We start from the raw sequence: 17553 nt of genomic DNA on the forward strand, positions 1-17553 counted from the left end.
ACAGTGAAAAGCTTTGTCTTGTAAGTAATACAGGCAGATCACAGAGTTTAGTCACATAGCTAAGTAAATAATAGGTAAACAGGCTCAAAAAACAAAAACACAGATACAACCAAATGTTAAGAGTTTGTGAGTCCATTCAGCATTCTAACAACAATAGGGTAGAAACTGTTGCGAAACGGGCTGGTGCGTGTGCTCAGGCTTCTGTACCTTCTCCCTGATGGTAGAGGTTGTAGAAAAACATTGCCAACATGGGATGGATCTTTAAGAATGCTGGTGGCCTTTCTTTGACAGCGGGCCTGGGAGATGGATTCTATAGGTGGGAGGTTAGCCTTTGTGATTGTCCGGGTCGAGTTCACCACTCTCTGTAACCATCTCCGATCTTGAATGGTACAGTTGCCACACAATGTGGTGATACATCCAGGCAGAATGCTCTGATGGCACACCTATAAAAGTTGGCAAGGGTGTTTGCCATCATGCTAAATTTCCTCAGTTGCCTGTGGAAGAAGAGACGTTGTTGGGCCTTTGTAACCAGTGTGTCCACATGAAGAGTCCAAGAAAGCTTGTTGTAGATGACCACTCCCAGCAGTTTGACACTCTCCACTCATTTCACCTCTGTGCTGTTAATGTGTAGGGGGACATGGACCTCTTTGTCTCCTTCCCTCATATGTTGATACTATTAAAGATTCTGCCATTTACTGTATACTTCCATCTTGCGTTAGATCTCCCAAAATGCACACATCCCATTTTTCCGCATTAAACTCTGTCTGCCAATTCTTTGCCCAAGTCTCCGTCCTATAAATATCCTTCTGTATCCTCTGGTAATCTTTCTCACTATCCAGGCATGATTAATAGGAAATGCAGGTAGTTTAGTGGTGGTGGATAATGGGTAAAAAGTAACATGAGTGATTTGATGGTAGGAAAAAAGCCATTCAGTTCTGTGAGATAACTCTTCCAGATATTAAAAAAAAACTTGCAAAAGATGGTACGTTCAAGAGAATAGCATTCTTTTTGTATTGCACTTACAGCCTAGATTATTTATTCACTGAATATGCTGGAACAATAGAGATTAGCTGTGTCGTATAACTATACAATATTTATTTTAGAGGTTAGTTAAAACAGTCAAGGACAGTTGGAAAATTTTAAAAATGGATTGGGTATGCAATATTAGCAGACATGATGATAAACTAAAGGTGGAACTTTCCCATTTTCACTTGCATTGTTTTGTCAAAAATTCATTGTTTCTGATTGCCGTAGGTCAGGGTAACTTTTCTCACATGATCTGCTGCTCCTCACCTCATTCATTGTGTAGTCATGCTCTTGGGTCCCAAATCAGATAATTCTGCAGCAACAGAGTCATAGAGTCATAAAGACGTCCAGGATGGAAACAGACCCTTCAGTCCAACCCGTCCATGCTGACCAGATATCCCAACCCAATCTAGACCAACCTGCCAGCACCCGGCCCATATCCCTCCAAACCCTTCCCACTCATATACCTATCCAAATGCCTTTTAAATGTTGCAATTGTACCAGCCTCCATCACTTCCTCTGGCAGCTCATTCCATACCCGTACTACCCTCTGTGTGAAAAAGTTGCCCCTTAGGTTGAAGTGGTGTCTGAAGTGGTGCACGAGCAGGCATGCTGATACGTGAGCTAGTAGTTTGTTGATTCAGCTTGTGTAGCCGAGAGGTCAGGATGACTGTACCCTTGGAGCATACATTGGATGATGGCTGGGACAAGCACTCAGCTGAAGTCAGCATCTAGTTTGCACCATCTAGTTTTTCAGTAAAGGAGAGAAGATTTGAGAGTGGCATATAAATAAGGTGAGTCGGGGGTCCTAATCGAAATGCAAAGGCATGGTCGTCACCACTCAGCGGTGAGAATCTGAATTACCATTTATGCTTTCAATAGAAAATTGGGAAAAGTTTTCCCGATGTCGACAGTTAGATTATTTTGTTCACAATGTAGTTTCCCCCCTTTCTTGTCAGTGCTGCTCTCACACCAGGAATAACAAAATCTCCAACCGAAGGGAGTAAAGGACTGAACCTTTAATGTTGGCATTTCATTTTGAAAATAGTCAGAATTTGTTCATTGGATATTTGTGAATCATGTCTTTAGCTTATAAAAGCAGTTCCAAGAGTGGAAAAAGCTGTGAAAATGAGGAAAAGACGTGGCCACAGAGGCTAACCTCTGACTAAGGAAGGTTAAAGGCAGAAATGATCTCCAACATTAGAAAAACAAAATTCCTGCTGACGTGGCAATCTGACTGGTGGCTGATTCCATGAATAATTTGCAACAAGGAAAGATATTATTCTGTAAACCAACTGTCGCCATGGAGACAGTGAAAAGTGGTGTAATAAAAAATGCAATCCAAATTTATCAACTGGTTGCACACAGAAATGCTGCACAATTATTAAGTGAGAAGGGATGGAAAAGAAGGGAAAGGATCTGATACAAATTGACTGCAACAAGAGAGGGAATGCTGTACGTAATGGAGTTAATCAGAAAAACACGAACGCAAACTTTTCACTGGAAATGAGATTTGCCTTGTACAAATCCTTGAGATTTTCTGAGAATGTTGCCAAAGTCTAGATCCGAAGCCTCAATTTATAGCATTGCTGATGCCAATGTCTCTGCTGGATGTGGAGTCTATGTTATTCATGTTGCAAAGATGGTGACCTTGGAGATGAAAAAGAGCGACTGCAATGATTACAGAATTCTATCATGGCATCTCCCACCTGAGCATTGCAGGAAAAATATTTGCCCATATTTCCTTTATCATTCTGCAGCTGATTGCATCCATTCTGAATCCCACTTGGTTTCAGAACAGATGGCATGATCCTCTCAGTCTGGCACCTGCAAGAAATATGGCATGAACAAAGGATACAACTACATTATGCCCTCATCAATCTCACCCTAAAATTCAACCATATGAGAAGAGATAGTCCATTTAAGCTGAACAAAATTGGTTATCCACTGAGGCTGTTCAGTGTCATCTCTACTTTGCATGACAAGGTCATGGGGAACGAGAAAGTGAGGACTGCAGATGCTTGAGATCAGAATTGAGAGGGTGGAACTGGAAAAGCACAGTAGGTCAGGCAGCATCTGAGGAGCAGGAGAATCAACGTTTTGGGCATAAGCCCTTCGTCGGGAAAGAAGGGCTTCTGCCCAAAAAGTCGATCCCCCTGCTCCTCGGATGCTGCCTGACCTGCAGTGCTTTTCCAGCACTACACTCTCAACAACATCATGGGGAAGGCCACCTTTGATAGAGTCATAATCATACAGTCATAGAGATGTACAGCATGGAGACAGACACTTCGGTCCAACCCATCCATGCCGACCAGATATCCCAACCCAATCTAGACCAACCTGCCAGCACCCGGCCCATATCCCTCCAAACTCTTCCTATTCATATACCCATCCAGATGCCTCTTAAATGTTACAAATGTACCAGCCTCCACCACTTCCTCTGGCAGCTCATTTCATACATGTACCACCCTCTGTGTGAAAATATTGCCCCTTAGGTCTCTTCTATATCTTTCCCCTCTCACCCTAAACCTATACCTTCTAGTTCTGGACTCCCCGACCCCAGGGAAAAGACTTTGTCTATTTATCTTATCCATGCCCCTCATAATTTTGTAAACCTTTATAAGGTCACCCCTCGGTCTCCGACACTCCAGCCTGTTCAGACTCTCTCTAAGCTCAAATCCTCCAACCCTGGCTATATCCTTGTAAATCTTTTCTGAACCCTTTCAAGTTTCACAACATCTTTCCGATAGGAAGGAGACCAGAATTGCATGCAATATTCCAACTGTGGCCTAACCAATGTCCTGTACAGCCGCAACATGACCTCCCAACTCTTGTATTCAATACTCTGAACGATAAAGGAAAGCATACCAAACACCTTCTTCACCATCCTATCTACCTGCGACTCCACTTTTCAAGGAGCTATGAACCTGCACTCCAAGGTCTCTTTGTTCAGTAACACTCCCTAGGATCTTACTATTAAGTGATTAAGTCCTGCTAAAATTTGCTTTCCCAAAATGCAGCAACTCGTATTTATCTGAATTAAACTCCATCTGCCACTTCTCAGCCCATTGGCCCATCTGGTCGAGATCCTGTTGTAATCTGAGGTAACCCTCTTCGCTGTCCACTACACCTCTAATTTTGGTGTCATCTGCAAACTTACTAACTGTACCTCTTATGCTCCCATCCAAATCATTTATGTAAATGACAAAAAGTAGAGGACCCAGCACCGATCCTTGTCGCACTCCACTGGTCACAGGCCTCCAGTCTGAAAAACAACCTTCCACCACAACCCTTTGTCTTCTGCCTTTGAGCCAGTTCTGTATCCAAATAGCTAGCTCTCCCTGCATTCTTTGAGATCTAACCTTGCTAATCAGTCTCCCATGGAGAACCTTGCCGAACTCCTTACTGAAGTCCATATAGATCACATCAACTGCTCTGCCCTCATCAATCCTCTTTGTTACTTCCTCAAAAAACTCAATCAAGTTTGTGAGACATGATTTCCCACGCACAAAGCCATATTGATTATCCCTAGAGCAAACTTGGAATCCCTTTGAGGTCTGCAAAAGGTGAAGTCAGGTTACATTCCAGCACCTCCAAGAATGAACCTACCTTTGTCTAAGAAACAATTAACTCAATGCAGAATAATTGTTTGTAGAAACCTCCTCACCACAGAACTTAAGCAGATATCTATACTTGCTAGTTTTATGCTTATGCCTTTTGAAAAATTTAAATTCTTCAGTTGCCTTGCAATCACTCTGAGTGCTGGGAGGACTGAAAGTTTAGATTAGATTCCCTACAGTGCAGAAACAGTCCCAACCAGTCCACACCGATCCTCCAAAGAGTAGCCCACCTCTCTCATGCACCTAGCAATTCACCTAACCTACACATCTTTGGACTGTGGGAGGAAACCCATGCAGACATGGGGAGAACGTGCAAACTCCAATCAGACAGTTGCCTGAGGCTGGAATTGAACCTGAAACCCTGGTGCTGTGAGGCAACAGTACGAACCACTGAGCCACCATGCCACCCATTTATAACTAGTGCTCCTGCAGTTTCCACTCTCACTTTCTTCAATACTCTTGAATGCATTGCATCCAGTCTTCGTGTCTTATTAACTTTAAATACCAACAGTCTACCAACACTTTCTCCTTATCAATTTTGGTGAAATATCTGGTGAAAGAGTTTCCTGCTTTTCACCATGGCCAGGGTACTATCTAACCCCATGATAAAGACAGATGGTATGTATTAATTGAATACCTCAGAATTATGTGGTATCAGTGTGATGTCATGCTAAGTGATACTATTTAAAAGTATCACCTCCAACTTGAATAGATACTGCTATACTTTGTATCCATCTAGAAGTCAGTTCATCAACAGCTTGACCTCATACTAAAACAATGTTTGTGATGGAGCTCCAATGTACTTAGCTGCTCTACAAATAAATGTTTTGGTATTTGCTTTTAGTAAGAAACCAGTCTCAGTATTCTGTTTGCCAGAGTTAACATGATAGCTCAAAAAAGCACACCAGGGAACACAAAGACACAACAGAGAGAAGGAAGGAAAAGGAATCCCACTGTTTTTCAGGGTGAAAGGAGAGGGGAGAAAAAGATAAACAATTAAAATGGAGGGTTACAATGAGGAAGAGATGCACTCAATTAGGGAGGAAATAGACAGAGGCAGAGAGAAAGAACTTTTGCTCAGCAAAGTAGGGAGGTATCAAAAGATTGGAAAAGGAGAGTTGCCATGTTATTGCAGTGATGGAGAGGCTGAGAACATGTTCAATGGGAAATGCTGTGTAGAATGAGAGTCAGTGGAACTCAGTTGAATTAAGGAAGGTCAAAATGATACAGAAGAATACTGTTTTTGGCTGCCACCCATGACTGGCTTTCTTGAGAGAGTGAATTGGATGCACTCAGGATTTAGATATCCCATGCTTGAATCTAGTGTGTCATAGAACATAGAACAGTACAGCACAGGAACAGGCCCTTCAGCCCATGATATTATGCCAAACATGATGCACGGTGGCACAGTGGTTAGCACTGCTGCCTTACAGCACCAGAGAACCTGGGTTCAATTCCCACCTCAGTCAACTGACTGTGTGGAGTTTGCACATTCTCTCTGTGCAGGTGCTCTGGTTTCCTCTCACAGTCCAAACAAAATGTGCAGATTAGGTTAATTGGCCATGCTAAATTGCCAGTGGTGTTACATGAAGGGGTAAATATAGGGAATGGGTCTGGGTGGGTTGTGCTTCAGCGGGTCAGTGTGGACTTGTTGGGCCGAAGGGCCTGTTTCCACACTAATCTAGTAATCTAATCAATCCCTTCTGTTTGTTCTTTAACTCACTGTCAGTATATCCCTGGGTCATTTACCAATTATATAATATATTTATTGAGCAATGTAGCAATGAATATTCTCTTTTCTTTCAGCTTATTATTTATCTGTGTTGCCTGAAGATGCTACAAAGCATTTTGCAAATCTTCAAAGTGTTGTTTTTCTTCCCACAAAGGAAAGTTGCCAGGTAGGATGGAATATAAAGTGGGAAAGTTGGAGGAAATTATCCAAAAAATAAAATTAATGATGCATTAGAATTAATTCTTCTTCCTAAATTGTTAGAGTAAATGAATGTTGCATTTTTATGATAGATGAGGTTTTATTATCATTTTGGCCGAGTGAGTGGAACACTAAAAGTTGAATTGCACCAGCTGTATCCTCACACCTTAACAGAAATTTGGAAGCAGACAGATCCACAGGAAAGCCAATGGAACAAGGAAGTTATCACAATCAAGACCAGGAGCAAATTTCAGGTTTGTACCCCCAATCTCACTGAAAAACAATTCTGACTGGTCCTCTGATACAGGAGGCTGATGGGATCAAGTCGGGGTGCCTGTCAGATGTAGATGCTGGTTCAAGAGATGAATCCATTGTGCCTTTACTATCCATTTTCCACATTATATGCTGCCCCCACTGACCAAGGAATTTCATGTCCTCTCATGTTCAAAGGAGAAAGTGAGGACTGCAGATGCTGGAGATCAGAGCTGAAAATGTGTTGCTGGAAAAGTGCAGCAGGTCAGGCAGCATCAAAGGAGCAGGAGAATCGACGTTTCGGGCATGAGCCCTTCTTCAGGAATGAGGAAGGTGTGCCAAGCAGGCTAAGATAAAAGATAGGGAGGAGGGACTTGGGGGAAGGGCATTGGAAATGCAATAGGTGGAATGAGGTTAAGGTGGGGAGGGGAAATGAGGAAACTGAGTTCATCCCTTGTGGTTGGAGGGTTCCTAGGCGGAAGATGAGGCGCTCTTCCTCCAGTCCTTCCATATCCGCCACAAATTCACCTGCACCTCCATACACATCATTTACTGCATCCGCTGCACCCGATGTGGCCTCCTCTACATTGGGGAGACAGGCTGCCTACTTGCAGAACGTTTCAGAGAACACCTCTGGGACACCCGGACCAACCAACCCAACCACCCCGTGGCTCAACACTTCAACTCCCCCTCCCACTCCGCCAAGGACATGCAGGTCCTTGGACTCCCCCATCGCCAGACCATGGCAACATGACGGCTGGAGGAAGAGTGCCTCATCTTCCGCCTAGGAACCCTCCAACCACAAGGGATGAACTCAGATTTCTCCAGTTTCCTCATTTCCTCTCCCCCCACCTTGTCTCAGTCTCAACCCTCAAACTCAACTTCACCTTCCTAACCTGCAATCTTCTTCCTGACCTCTCCACACCCACCCCCACCTTCCTAACCTGCAATCTTCTTCCTGACCTCTCCACCCCCACCCTCACTCCGGCCTATCATCCTCACCTTTACCTCCTTCCACCTATTGCATTTCCAACGCCCCTCCCCAGGTCCCTCCTTCCTACCTTTTATCTTAGCCTGCTTGGCACACCTTCCGCATTCCTGAAGAAGGCCTTATGCCCGAAACGCCGATTCTCCTGCCCCTTGGATGCTGCCTGACCTGCTGCGCTTTTCCAGCAACACATTTTCAGCTCTCATGTTCAAAGCCAGGATGTGACAGAACTTTGGAATCATTTATTGAAAGGATTAGAATGAAATAATTGATGTTTGGGTGACCAGCAGCTAATGTAGCATTATGACACCATGAGTAATATGAGCCTTTGGATTTGTTGCATAATAGGGTCATGGGTAGCAGAGATTTGGATGAGCTCTAGGTTAGGAAGTGTGGAATCTGGGAGGAGCACTTTAGGATTACCAAGACTGGAAATGACAAGATCATGAATGAGTGTTCTGATCGCCAGTAGGCTAAAGTAAGGGTGCACCTGCAGGTAGAAATAGATGGCATTTGTGATGGAAAAGATGCAGAGTCAGTTGCTTATTTAATGATTGAAGAGAGTGCTGAACATGCAAACTGTTTAGTTAATGCTGAGACTGAGACTAAGGCTGAAGGATGGCACCAATGGCAAGGGTATGGAGTTTGTGGCAGATGGTCAATAAAATGCAATTGCACCTATTTGTATTTGCTGGACGTAATTGTGACTAATCTAAACTAGCTTTGGAGACAAGTAATTTGAATGCACAGAAGAACATTGGTGCAGGAGTAGGTCATTCAGCTACTCACTCCTGTTGTGCTATTCTAATGGATCGTGGATGATCTGTATTTTAACTCTATTTTGCTTACCTTTGATTTATATCACACAATCACAGTGTTACAGAATCACAGAATTGTTACAGTGCACAGGAAACCATTCAGACCATTGAGCTTGCATTGACTTTCCAACAAGCATTATGATTTAATGCCATTCATCTGCTTTCTAGCAAAACCCTTGCACATCATTCCCATTCAAATCATTTTCCTGTGTTCTCTTGAATGTCTCAATTTACTTACCTCCATCACAGCACCATGCAATCCATTCCTTTGTGTGAAAAGCTTTTGCTCACATCCTATGTGTGAGATTTGCTAATCACTTTAAACCTGTGCCCTCTCATTCTTAATCCTTTAATGAGCCAGAACAGTTTATGCCTACCTGGTCTCTCCAGACTGCTCATAATTTTTTAAACTTATATTTCAGGCTTCCTCTCTCCAAGGAGAACTCTCTAGTTCCCTGCCCCCATCCTAAATTGATTTGGTCCTGAGCTTACCTGATTAAAGTGGGCTCTTTCCCAGTTTAATTGCTTTTACTTTGGATTGTTCACTATCTTTTTCTGTCATCATCCTAAATTTCCCTGTCTGCTAAATGTTCCCCCAGTGAGAGTCAGTGCACATTGCCTACCAGATTTTCTCAAAAAGGTCCAACAGTGCATCCTTTCTATTTGGACTAAACACATACCATTGGTGGAAGTTTACCTGAACACAATTTGGGAATGGTTTGCCAAACACTGTCCCAGTCTACATTCGGGCAGTTAAAATCCATAATTATGTCCATGCTATAATGTTGGCATGTCTCTGTAAATTTCCCTTCAGATTTGCTCCTCGATACCCTTTCCTCCAGTTGGTGGTCTACAGTTTACACTGGGCAATGTAATTGAAGCCTTTTTTGTTCCTTAGCTTTAGTCAAGTTCTTTCTGCCCTAGAATCCTTTGGTAAATCCTCTTTGTCTGGGATACAATGGTATCCTTAACTAACGTTGCCCTTAATGAATACTGCCACTCTCCCCTTTCCTTCTTTTCTGATCTTTTCCGAACACCTTGTACCTGGGAATATATAACACAAAATCCTGCTCCTCCTTGAGCTAAGCCTCTGTTATTACTACATTAAACTTTGCATGGCAATCTGTGCCTGTAACTCCCAAATCTTTTTTACTACTCACCAAGCATTCAGAGAAATTCTTAATAACCCCAATATAGATTTCATCTTGTTTGCCCTTACTTCAACTTCATCAGTTGACTTTTTTTCTCTGTTCTAGAACTATCCATCTCTTCAAGCATTTTGTGCACCCTGGTATTCTCCTCTAAAATCCTCTCTTGGGTCTGACACCCATGCTGAGTTAATTTAAAACTCTTTCAAAAGCACGAGTAAATTGCCCCGTCAGGAACTCAGTTCCTGCTCTGTTCAGGTGCAATCTGCCTGATTTGGATAGTGCCATCTTCTGTAAAGCCAGTCTCCGGGTGCCTAGAATCTATAGCCCTCCCTCCTACACCATCTTTTCAGCCATGCACTCATCTGCCTTATCCTTCTATTTCAAAAAAAATTTGTATTGTAGAAATCTGAGTTTGGATAATTCAAGCTACAGCTCAACTTAGGGGTCATGATTTCAGTGAAAACCTGTAACTGAGGAGCTGAATCATAACTTGGTCATAACTCATTGACTCAGAAATTGGAATTCAAGTTCAAAATCAGCAGGGTTTATTGATGAAAACAATAAAGGATGCATCCTCATTCAGGAGTGACTTTTAACATGCTGATACAATTTTACAAAGTATTTTTATTGTGCATGTATATGTTTTGTGTTTAGAACGTCTTTGATTTTGCAGGTGTAAAACTTTCTCACTTTACATTTGCTGTGTATCTGCACAGGTCATATTTCAGGGCAATATTTTTGCCTCTAGTCAACCTAATGAAGTGCTTGCTGTGGACGATATTTCTTTCGGTGATGGCTGTCTCCCAGTACCAGGTAAATGCAAAACCATGTTAATGATAATTAAAGTTTAATATCTAAAGATGTTTTGATTTCTTTCCAATTCAAACATTTACATTACAGTTACTATTCAAAATTTGTGTTGTAGAGAAAGAAAGATTTAAGAGTCATGCTGCCAAAATATTCAACTTAAAGCGTATATTCAATGATCATGCATTCCCATTGGGGAGTTTGATTTGAAGCGTACATTAGACAGAAAATGGGAAAGAAGTTGGAATATTTAACTTAAAGTCTAACCTCTGCTTAAGCAGCAATTTCTGGGAACTGCATGAAGAATCAAATTCTCATTAGAGAGAAAGGACTAGAAAAGCTAAAAAAAAAGAAACGATTGAATAAAACTAAATAAGAAATGAAATTTTGCCATCCTGAATAGGTATAACTAAAGCAAAACTAAAATTGGCTCTCTCTATAAGATTTATGCCATCTGGAAATTTATGTAGATGGTCACAATCAATCTGACAGTTCATCCAACCTCCTGATTCAGTCTGCATTTTCCCTTCCATGTCCTGTTCTTGGGAATAAAAGGGTGATGAATCTTTGGGGGCTAGTGTTGATTAGATTTAGGGATTGACTGAATCTGTGGTGGCATTGCATTTATCATTACGTCATAGGTCCAATAAAAAATGGAAGACTAGGAAAAACCTTGAAAGATATTTTCAGATTAAATTCTGTTTGCAATTAATCATTGCGGCAGCAAATAGATTCAATCTTCTTGAGGTATTACTATTACTCTTAAATCAAGTCTGGAAGGGTTCACATTCAAAATAAGATCTGCTCCATTTTTATGAGACCTGCAATATTTTATATAATGCTACATATTTGATTTTTTATATTGGTTTTTATATTTTAAATTCTTGATTTTACAAATTCCTGCTCATGATGTGAGAACTTTAATTGCAACAGAAGCAGAGTAAAACGTTAATCACGGCTCTCACAACATATTGAAACTTTCTGGTAAGGAACAATGCACAATATATTTTTTCCCATAGGGGAGCAAAGTCTGAGGTCATGAGAACAATATCCTGAGATCTGTTCCACTCAATTAAATCACAGTTAAACCATATCTTAACCCCATGTATATGCTTCAATTAACTCACAGTTAACCCATATCTTAACCCCATATATGTGCTTCAATTCCATATCCTGCATCCTTGCCAAAGAAAAACCTATTTATTCCACTTCCAAAATATTCAACTTAGCAAAAAATCCAGCTTCTTGGAGAAGAATGTTCCACATTTCTGTGATGGTTCGTGTGAAGAAATGATTCCAGAGATCAGCCCTGATGTTAGATCTGTCATATTAAGGTTACAATACTTTGCTCTGCACCACTAGAGATATTGTTTCTTTCAAACTTTCTTATCAATTCGCTTAATCATCTTAAATACCCCTTAAACATCTTAAAACTATATTCAATTGAAAGAGAAGATTCATCCGACTGATTCCTGTAGTGAAGGCCTCTTATTAGGAACAGTTTACCTATATCTGTTAGAGTTGAGAAAAATGAGATGTGATCTCATCAAAATGTCTAAAATTCTAAAGTTATTTGACAGGCTTTTTTTATTATTCATTCATGGAATGTTGGCATTGCTGTTTAAACCAGCATTTATTATATACCCCACGTTGCCCTTGAGATGGCATGGGTAAGCTGCCTTCTTGAACCATTGTAGTTTCTGTGCTGTAAGGTGCTGTAGGGAGGGAGTTTTAGCATTTTGACCCAACCATGCTGAAGGAATGGAAATATATTTCATGCTTAGAATTGTGAGTAGCTTGGAGGGGTGCTGGCTGGTATTGGTGTTCCCATTTATGTGCTGCCCTTGTCCTTCTAGATGGGAGTGGTTGTGGGTTTGGAAGATGCTTTCCTCGGAGCTTTGATAACTTGTCACTGAGCAAGTTGTAGATGGCACACACTACTGCTATTGGCTGTCAGTGCCAGCGGGAGTGACATGCTGCTAATTAAGCAGGTTGTTTTCTCCTGGATGGTGTCAAGCTTCTTGAGTATTGTTGGAGTTGCAATCACCTAGGCAAGTGGGGAGCACTCCTGACATGGGCCTTATAGATGGTCAACAAGCTTTGGAGAAGTAGGAGTTAAGTTACTTGCTGCAGGATTCCAACTTCTTACCTGCTCTTGTATCATTTTTATGGTGAGTCCAGTTTAATATCTGGTCACTGGCAGTTCCCAGGATGTTGATAGTGGGCATTTTGACATTAAATATCAAGGGGTTGAGGATAGCCATTTCCTGGCATTTGTCTTGCTACTTATCTGCCCAATCTGGATATTGTCTGCATCTTGCTTCATTTGAATATGGACTGCTTCAGTACCTGAGGAATTGTAAATGAAATTCTCCATTTGGGAAGAACATTAGCTGCAAAAGGCAAGAGAACAATTCAAATTCAAGACTAATGGGTAAGGGAAAAAGAATCAGCATCAAGGTTAATGACGGGGAGAGGCTAATAAGAATTTGAAACAGCATCTCTGTGTCTTCAAAAAGTATGGAAATGTGCCTGCAAACTTCGGAAATGTGCAGTGGAGTTTGAGACCCAGCATTTAATTCAATTTTTTTTGCAATGGTAAAGAAGTGAATGACTATTAATTTATGAGCCAGTTATCAGAAGAGGAGCAAAAATGTGTGAATCAGTTGATCCTTAACATCACTGAGCAGGAAGGTGCCAATGAAATTTTCTCATCTGCTAAGTGTTTGATTTATGATATTGTAAAATCATACTTTTTCTTGTAGGGCTTATAATTGGTTTTATAAGCATTCTGTTAAATATATCATGGACTTTTGTTGCTCGAGGCATTCTAGGGCTCCAAGCCCCTCACAAAATTTGATGTAAACTATTTCCATGGGTCTCCCTTTTGTCTCCCACCCTATATTTTTTGCTGCCTTCAGAAAGGAATTTGTGTTAGGACAAAGTAGTGAATATATGACAAGAGTCATGGTGTTCTCTTACATCTCTGATTTCCATCATAAGTTAATTTGGGCTTTGTAGATCTACTGATGCCAGTAGTTTTTTTGCATGGTTCGGCTCAGTATGTCCTTTAAGTAAGGTGTCAACAGTGCCTTAAGCAAGTTAATTAAAAGTACTCAGGGCAGTAGACATTGGAAAATATAAATCAGTTCCTTCTAATTCTTTATAACTTTGATTTTATTTCTGTGGATGAGATGCTCCCAAAGGAAATTAATTATTTGAACATCATTCTACATCAAAAATATTATGTAAAATCTACTTTCTCCTCTTTATATTCCAGATCTTCACACTTGGGGTATGTATCAGTCAAAGAAAACCGCATAATATCTTGCCCTCTCTGGGTTTCCAGGGAGCAGTGAATTGGCTCGGAATCAGCCTTTTCTAATTCTACTAAAATTAAGGGTCAACTTTGACAAAGAAATAAAATGTTTTTTCCTTAACTGAAAGCTATTTATTACCTTTATTGATGTCACAATGTCACATGGAGCCCCTAGGAACATAACAACACTCTAATTCAAGAAAAGCCTCTTTATATGCATTAAGCCTTTGCCTATCCATGTACCATTTGCCCTCTCCAAGGCCCCAGTCATCATCCTTGATCATTTCAGTCAAAGAATCATAATTATAATCCTTGATACCCAAAGATAAATAAGCAGAACTCCAGGTTGTGCATCACCCTATCCTGGTTACCTAACATTCAGAGATGATTGGCAGTCTCCCCATTCGAGCGACTGTATTAACAACATAAGGATATATCTAATTCCTTCATAAGGTCTGAATTTCACTGCAAGATCAGCTCTTGTTGCTCAACACTAATTTCTTGAAACACTGCAGTCCAGCGGATATAGGAGATACAGTGTTCCTAGGAATGCTGTACAAGGTTTTTGACCCGACAACGCTGAAGGAATCTCAACGTATTTCCAGCTCAGGATGATCTGTGACTTGGAGGGGAACTTGTTGTTGTGGTGTTCTCATGCATTTGGTGCCCTGATCCTTCTCAGCAGTTGATATCATGGATTGTAAGTTCTTATCAAAGGGAGCTTATTAAGTTGCAATACTACATCTTGTAGATGGTACATACTGCTGTCAATCTGTATTAGTGGTAAACAGAGTGATTGCATGATGTGTTGTTTAGGATATTGATCAAATGGACTGCTTTACCCTGAATGATGCCCTAGTGTGGTTTTTGAGTCAAGCTCATCCAGTCAATTGAATACAATGTTACTTTAAACTCCTGATGTGTGTCTGTCAATTGTAAACTGGCATGGGGAGGCAAGAAGTGAGTTACATGTCACAGAATTCCCAACCTCTGATCTGCTTTTGTGGAAACATTATTTACATAGCTATTAGATCAGCTTTTAATCGATGATAACCTTCGGGATGTTGATACTGACAGATTCAGCGGTGGTAGTGCCGTTGAATGTCAAGCAGAGATATCTTGATTCTCTCTTGTTGGAGATAATCATTGTCTGACACATGTGTGGCATGAGTATTATAATTGTTATCATCACAAGCCTGGATATTGTCCAGGTCTTGCTGTATACAGGCACAGGCTGGCTCAGCATTTCAAGAGATGTGAATGTTGTTAAATGTTGTGGAATCATCATTGACATCCCCACTTCTAACATTATGATGGAGGGAGGATTATTGATGAAGCAGCTGAACATGGTTGGACCCAGGATCTGATCCTGAGGAACCCCTGCCTTTGTCCTGAAGCTGAGATGATTAGCCTCCAACATCAGATATTCCTTTGAGCTAGCTATGAGTCTAACCAATGGATATTTTTCCCACTGTCTCTTAATAGCGTTTATTGATGTCCCTCTGAGTCAAATGCCGTCTTTTTGTCAAGGGCAGTGTTTCAGTCCTCATCTTTGGAAATCAGTTCTTTTATACATGTTTGGACCACGGCTGAAATGAGATCTGGAACTGAATGGACATGACACTATCAGAACTGAGCATTGCTGATCAGGTGATTGTTATATAAGTGCCAATTGATAGCACTGTTAATGAACCCTTCCATCACTTTGCTGATGATTGAGAGTAGATTGATTTTTGTTCCTGTGTTTTGTGGACAGGGCATGCCTGAGCAATTTTTCACTATGTCAAGTAGATGCCAACATTATATCCTAACCATAGACAATGTACAGAATTTTATCTCAGTAGCCTTTAAAATTCAAAGGCATTGACAGTAAAATCAAACCAGGAGTGTGTTACATATACCAACAAGTGCTGATTGTCATCCTAATACCTACAAAGTTCCAGAAAGCTACGAAACTCTACTTTCTCCTTTTTTTTAACCTGTATTTCCACATGAGAATCTGCTTTTCTTTTAAAATTTTCATTTGATTCTAGATCAATGCCTTTTTGGGGTAGAGAGAAATTCAATCATTGCCTTTTGGTGAATATAGTTTTTCTGAGATTACTCTGTGTTGATTGCCTTGAGTTCTAAACAGCAGGATCCCGATCAGATGGGCCAATGGAGTAAGGAATGGCAGATAGAATGTAATTTAGATAAATGTGAGGCACTGCATTTTGGAAAGGCAAATCAGGGCAGGACATACACACTTAATGGTAGGGTCCTGGGGAGTGTCGTGAAACATCTGGTGAAGAAGTGGGGCTCCGAAAGCTGGTGCTTCCAAATAAACCTGTTGGACTATAACCTGGTGTTGTGTGATTTTTAACTTCATTGGTCAGTGCATTTAGTATAGGAGTTGGCAGGTCATGTTGCAGCTGTATGGGACAATTGGTTAGGCCACTTCTGGAATACTGTGTGCAATTCTGGTCCCCCAATTATTGGAAGGATGCTATGAAACTTGAAAGGGTTCTGAAAAGATTGACAAGGATGTTGCCAGGGATGGAGGGTTTGAGGTACAGGGAGGGGTTGAATAGCCTGGGGCTATTTTCCCTGGAGCATTGGAGGTTTAGGCTAGACATTTACAAAATCATGAGGGGCATGGATAGGATGAATAGAGAAGATATTTTCTCTAGGGTGGGAGAGTCCAAAGCTAGAGGGCATAGGTTTAAGGTGGGAGGGGAAAGATTTAAAAGGGACCTGAGGGGCAACGTTTTCTCACAGAGGGTGGTGCATGTATGGAATGAGTTGCCAGAGCAAGTGGAGGAAGCTGGTACAATTACAACTATTAAAATACTCATCTGGATGGGTAAATGAATGGGAAAGGTTTAGAAGGATATGGGCCAAATGCTGGCAAATGGGACTAGATTTATGCAGAATATCTGGTTAGCATGAAGGAGCTGGACTGAAAGGTCAGTATCTATGTTGTACATCTCCATGAATCTAACTTCCCCCTTCCAGTGGAAAGTTTCATTCTCTATCCAAATTCTCATTTATTTCATTATTTATCACATTTCAAGTCAGTATTCACTTACATTTCTTTCTTCTAGGAAATACATTGCACATTTTTATCACTTCTCCTCTTGCTTAGAACAATTCTAATGTTGCCCACCCAGATTATACATCAAGAAGTCTTGAAATTTGCATGCAGTATGTTATTGATTTTCTCATGTCCACCTGATCAGTTAGGCTAGAACTAGCTAAACTAGCCTTCACCCTAATTCGATCACAAATTCCGAAATCAACCATTAGCAATCATTCTGGATGTTAATACATTTGTTCTCTCCTTTGATGATGTCTGAGCTACTGACTTGAGAGCAGCGTTTCTTGGTTTTATTTCTCTAAAGTCAATGATGGGCTTTGCAAACACAATACCGCAAATACAACGTGTCATGAGGAAAGAAAGCATGCTGGGAAATCTGGCCATGATCCGCCTCTATCTGTAAATTCTGGCATTACTGACCAGATTGCTACCACTGACATCAACTATCTCTTTGCTAATAGTGTGGAAATATTTACTGCTTAGACAGTATAATTTGCAGGTATGCACAACATTTAATTTTCAAGATAACCAAATCACAAGCATATTATCACACAGAATTTGCAACT

General features: G+C 40.9%; 1 protein-coding gene across 5 annotated transcripts in view; it reads left to right on the forward strand.

The window, feature by feature from the left end:
• Positions 1 to 17553, forward strand: part of malrd1 (MAM and LDL receptor class A domain containing 1) — a 449554-nt gene that overhangs the window by 34786 nt on the left and 397215 nt on the right. For 4 of the 5 annotated variants that reach the window (XR_015757232.1, XR_015757233.1, XM_043690416.2 and 1 more), the window contains exons 3-6: positions 6453 to 6544; positions 6669 to 6830; positions 10502 to 10598; positions 13873 to 13887. Coding sequence is in view for 3 of the 5 variants with exons in the window: in XM_043690416.2 (XP_043546351.2) it covers positions 6453 to 6544; positions 6669 to 6830; positions 10502 to 10598; positions 13873 to 13887 (366 nt within the window). In the remaining 2 variants the exon portion in view is untranslated. The remainder of the gene's footprint in view (positions 1 to 6452; positions 6545 to 6668; positions 6831 to 10501; positions 10599 to 13872; positions 13888 to 17553) is intronic. The other variant, XM_043690417.2, reaches the window with a different exon arrangement.

This window comes from Chiloscyllium plagiosum, unplaced genomic scaffold (genome assembly GCF_037043375.1).
Source record: "Chiloscyllium plagiosum isolate Xiang-an unplaced genomic scaffold, Cpla_swu_hap1 HiC_scaffold_5, whole genome shotgun sequence".
Classification (NCBI taxonomy): Eukaryota; Metazoa; Chordata; class Chondrichthyes; order Orectolobiformes; family Hemiscylliidae; genus Chiloscyllium; species Chiloscyllium plagiosum.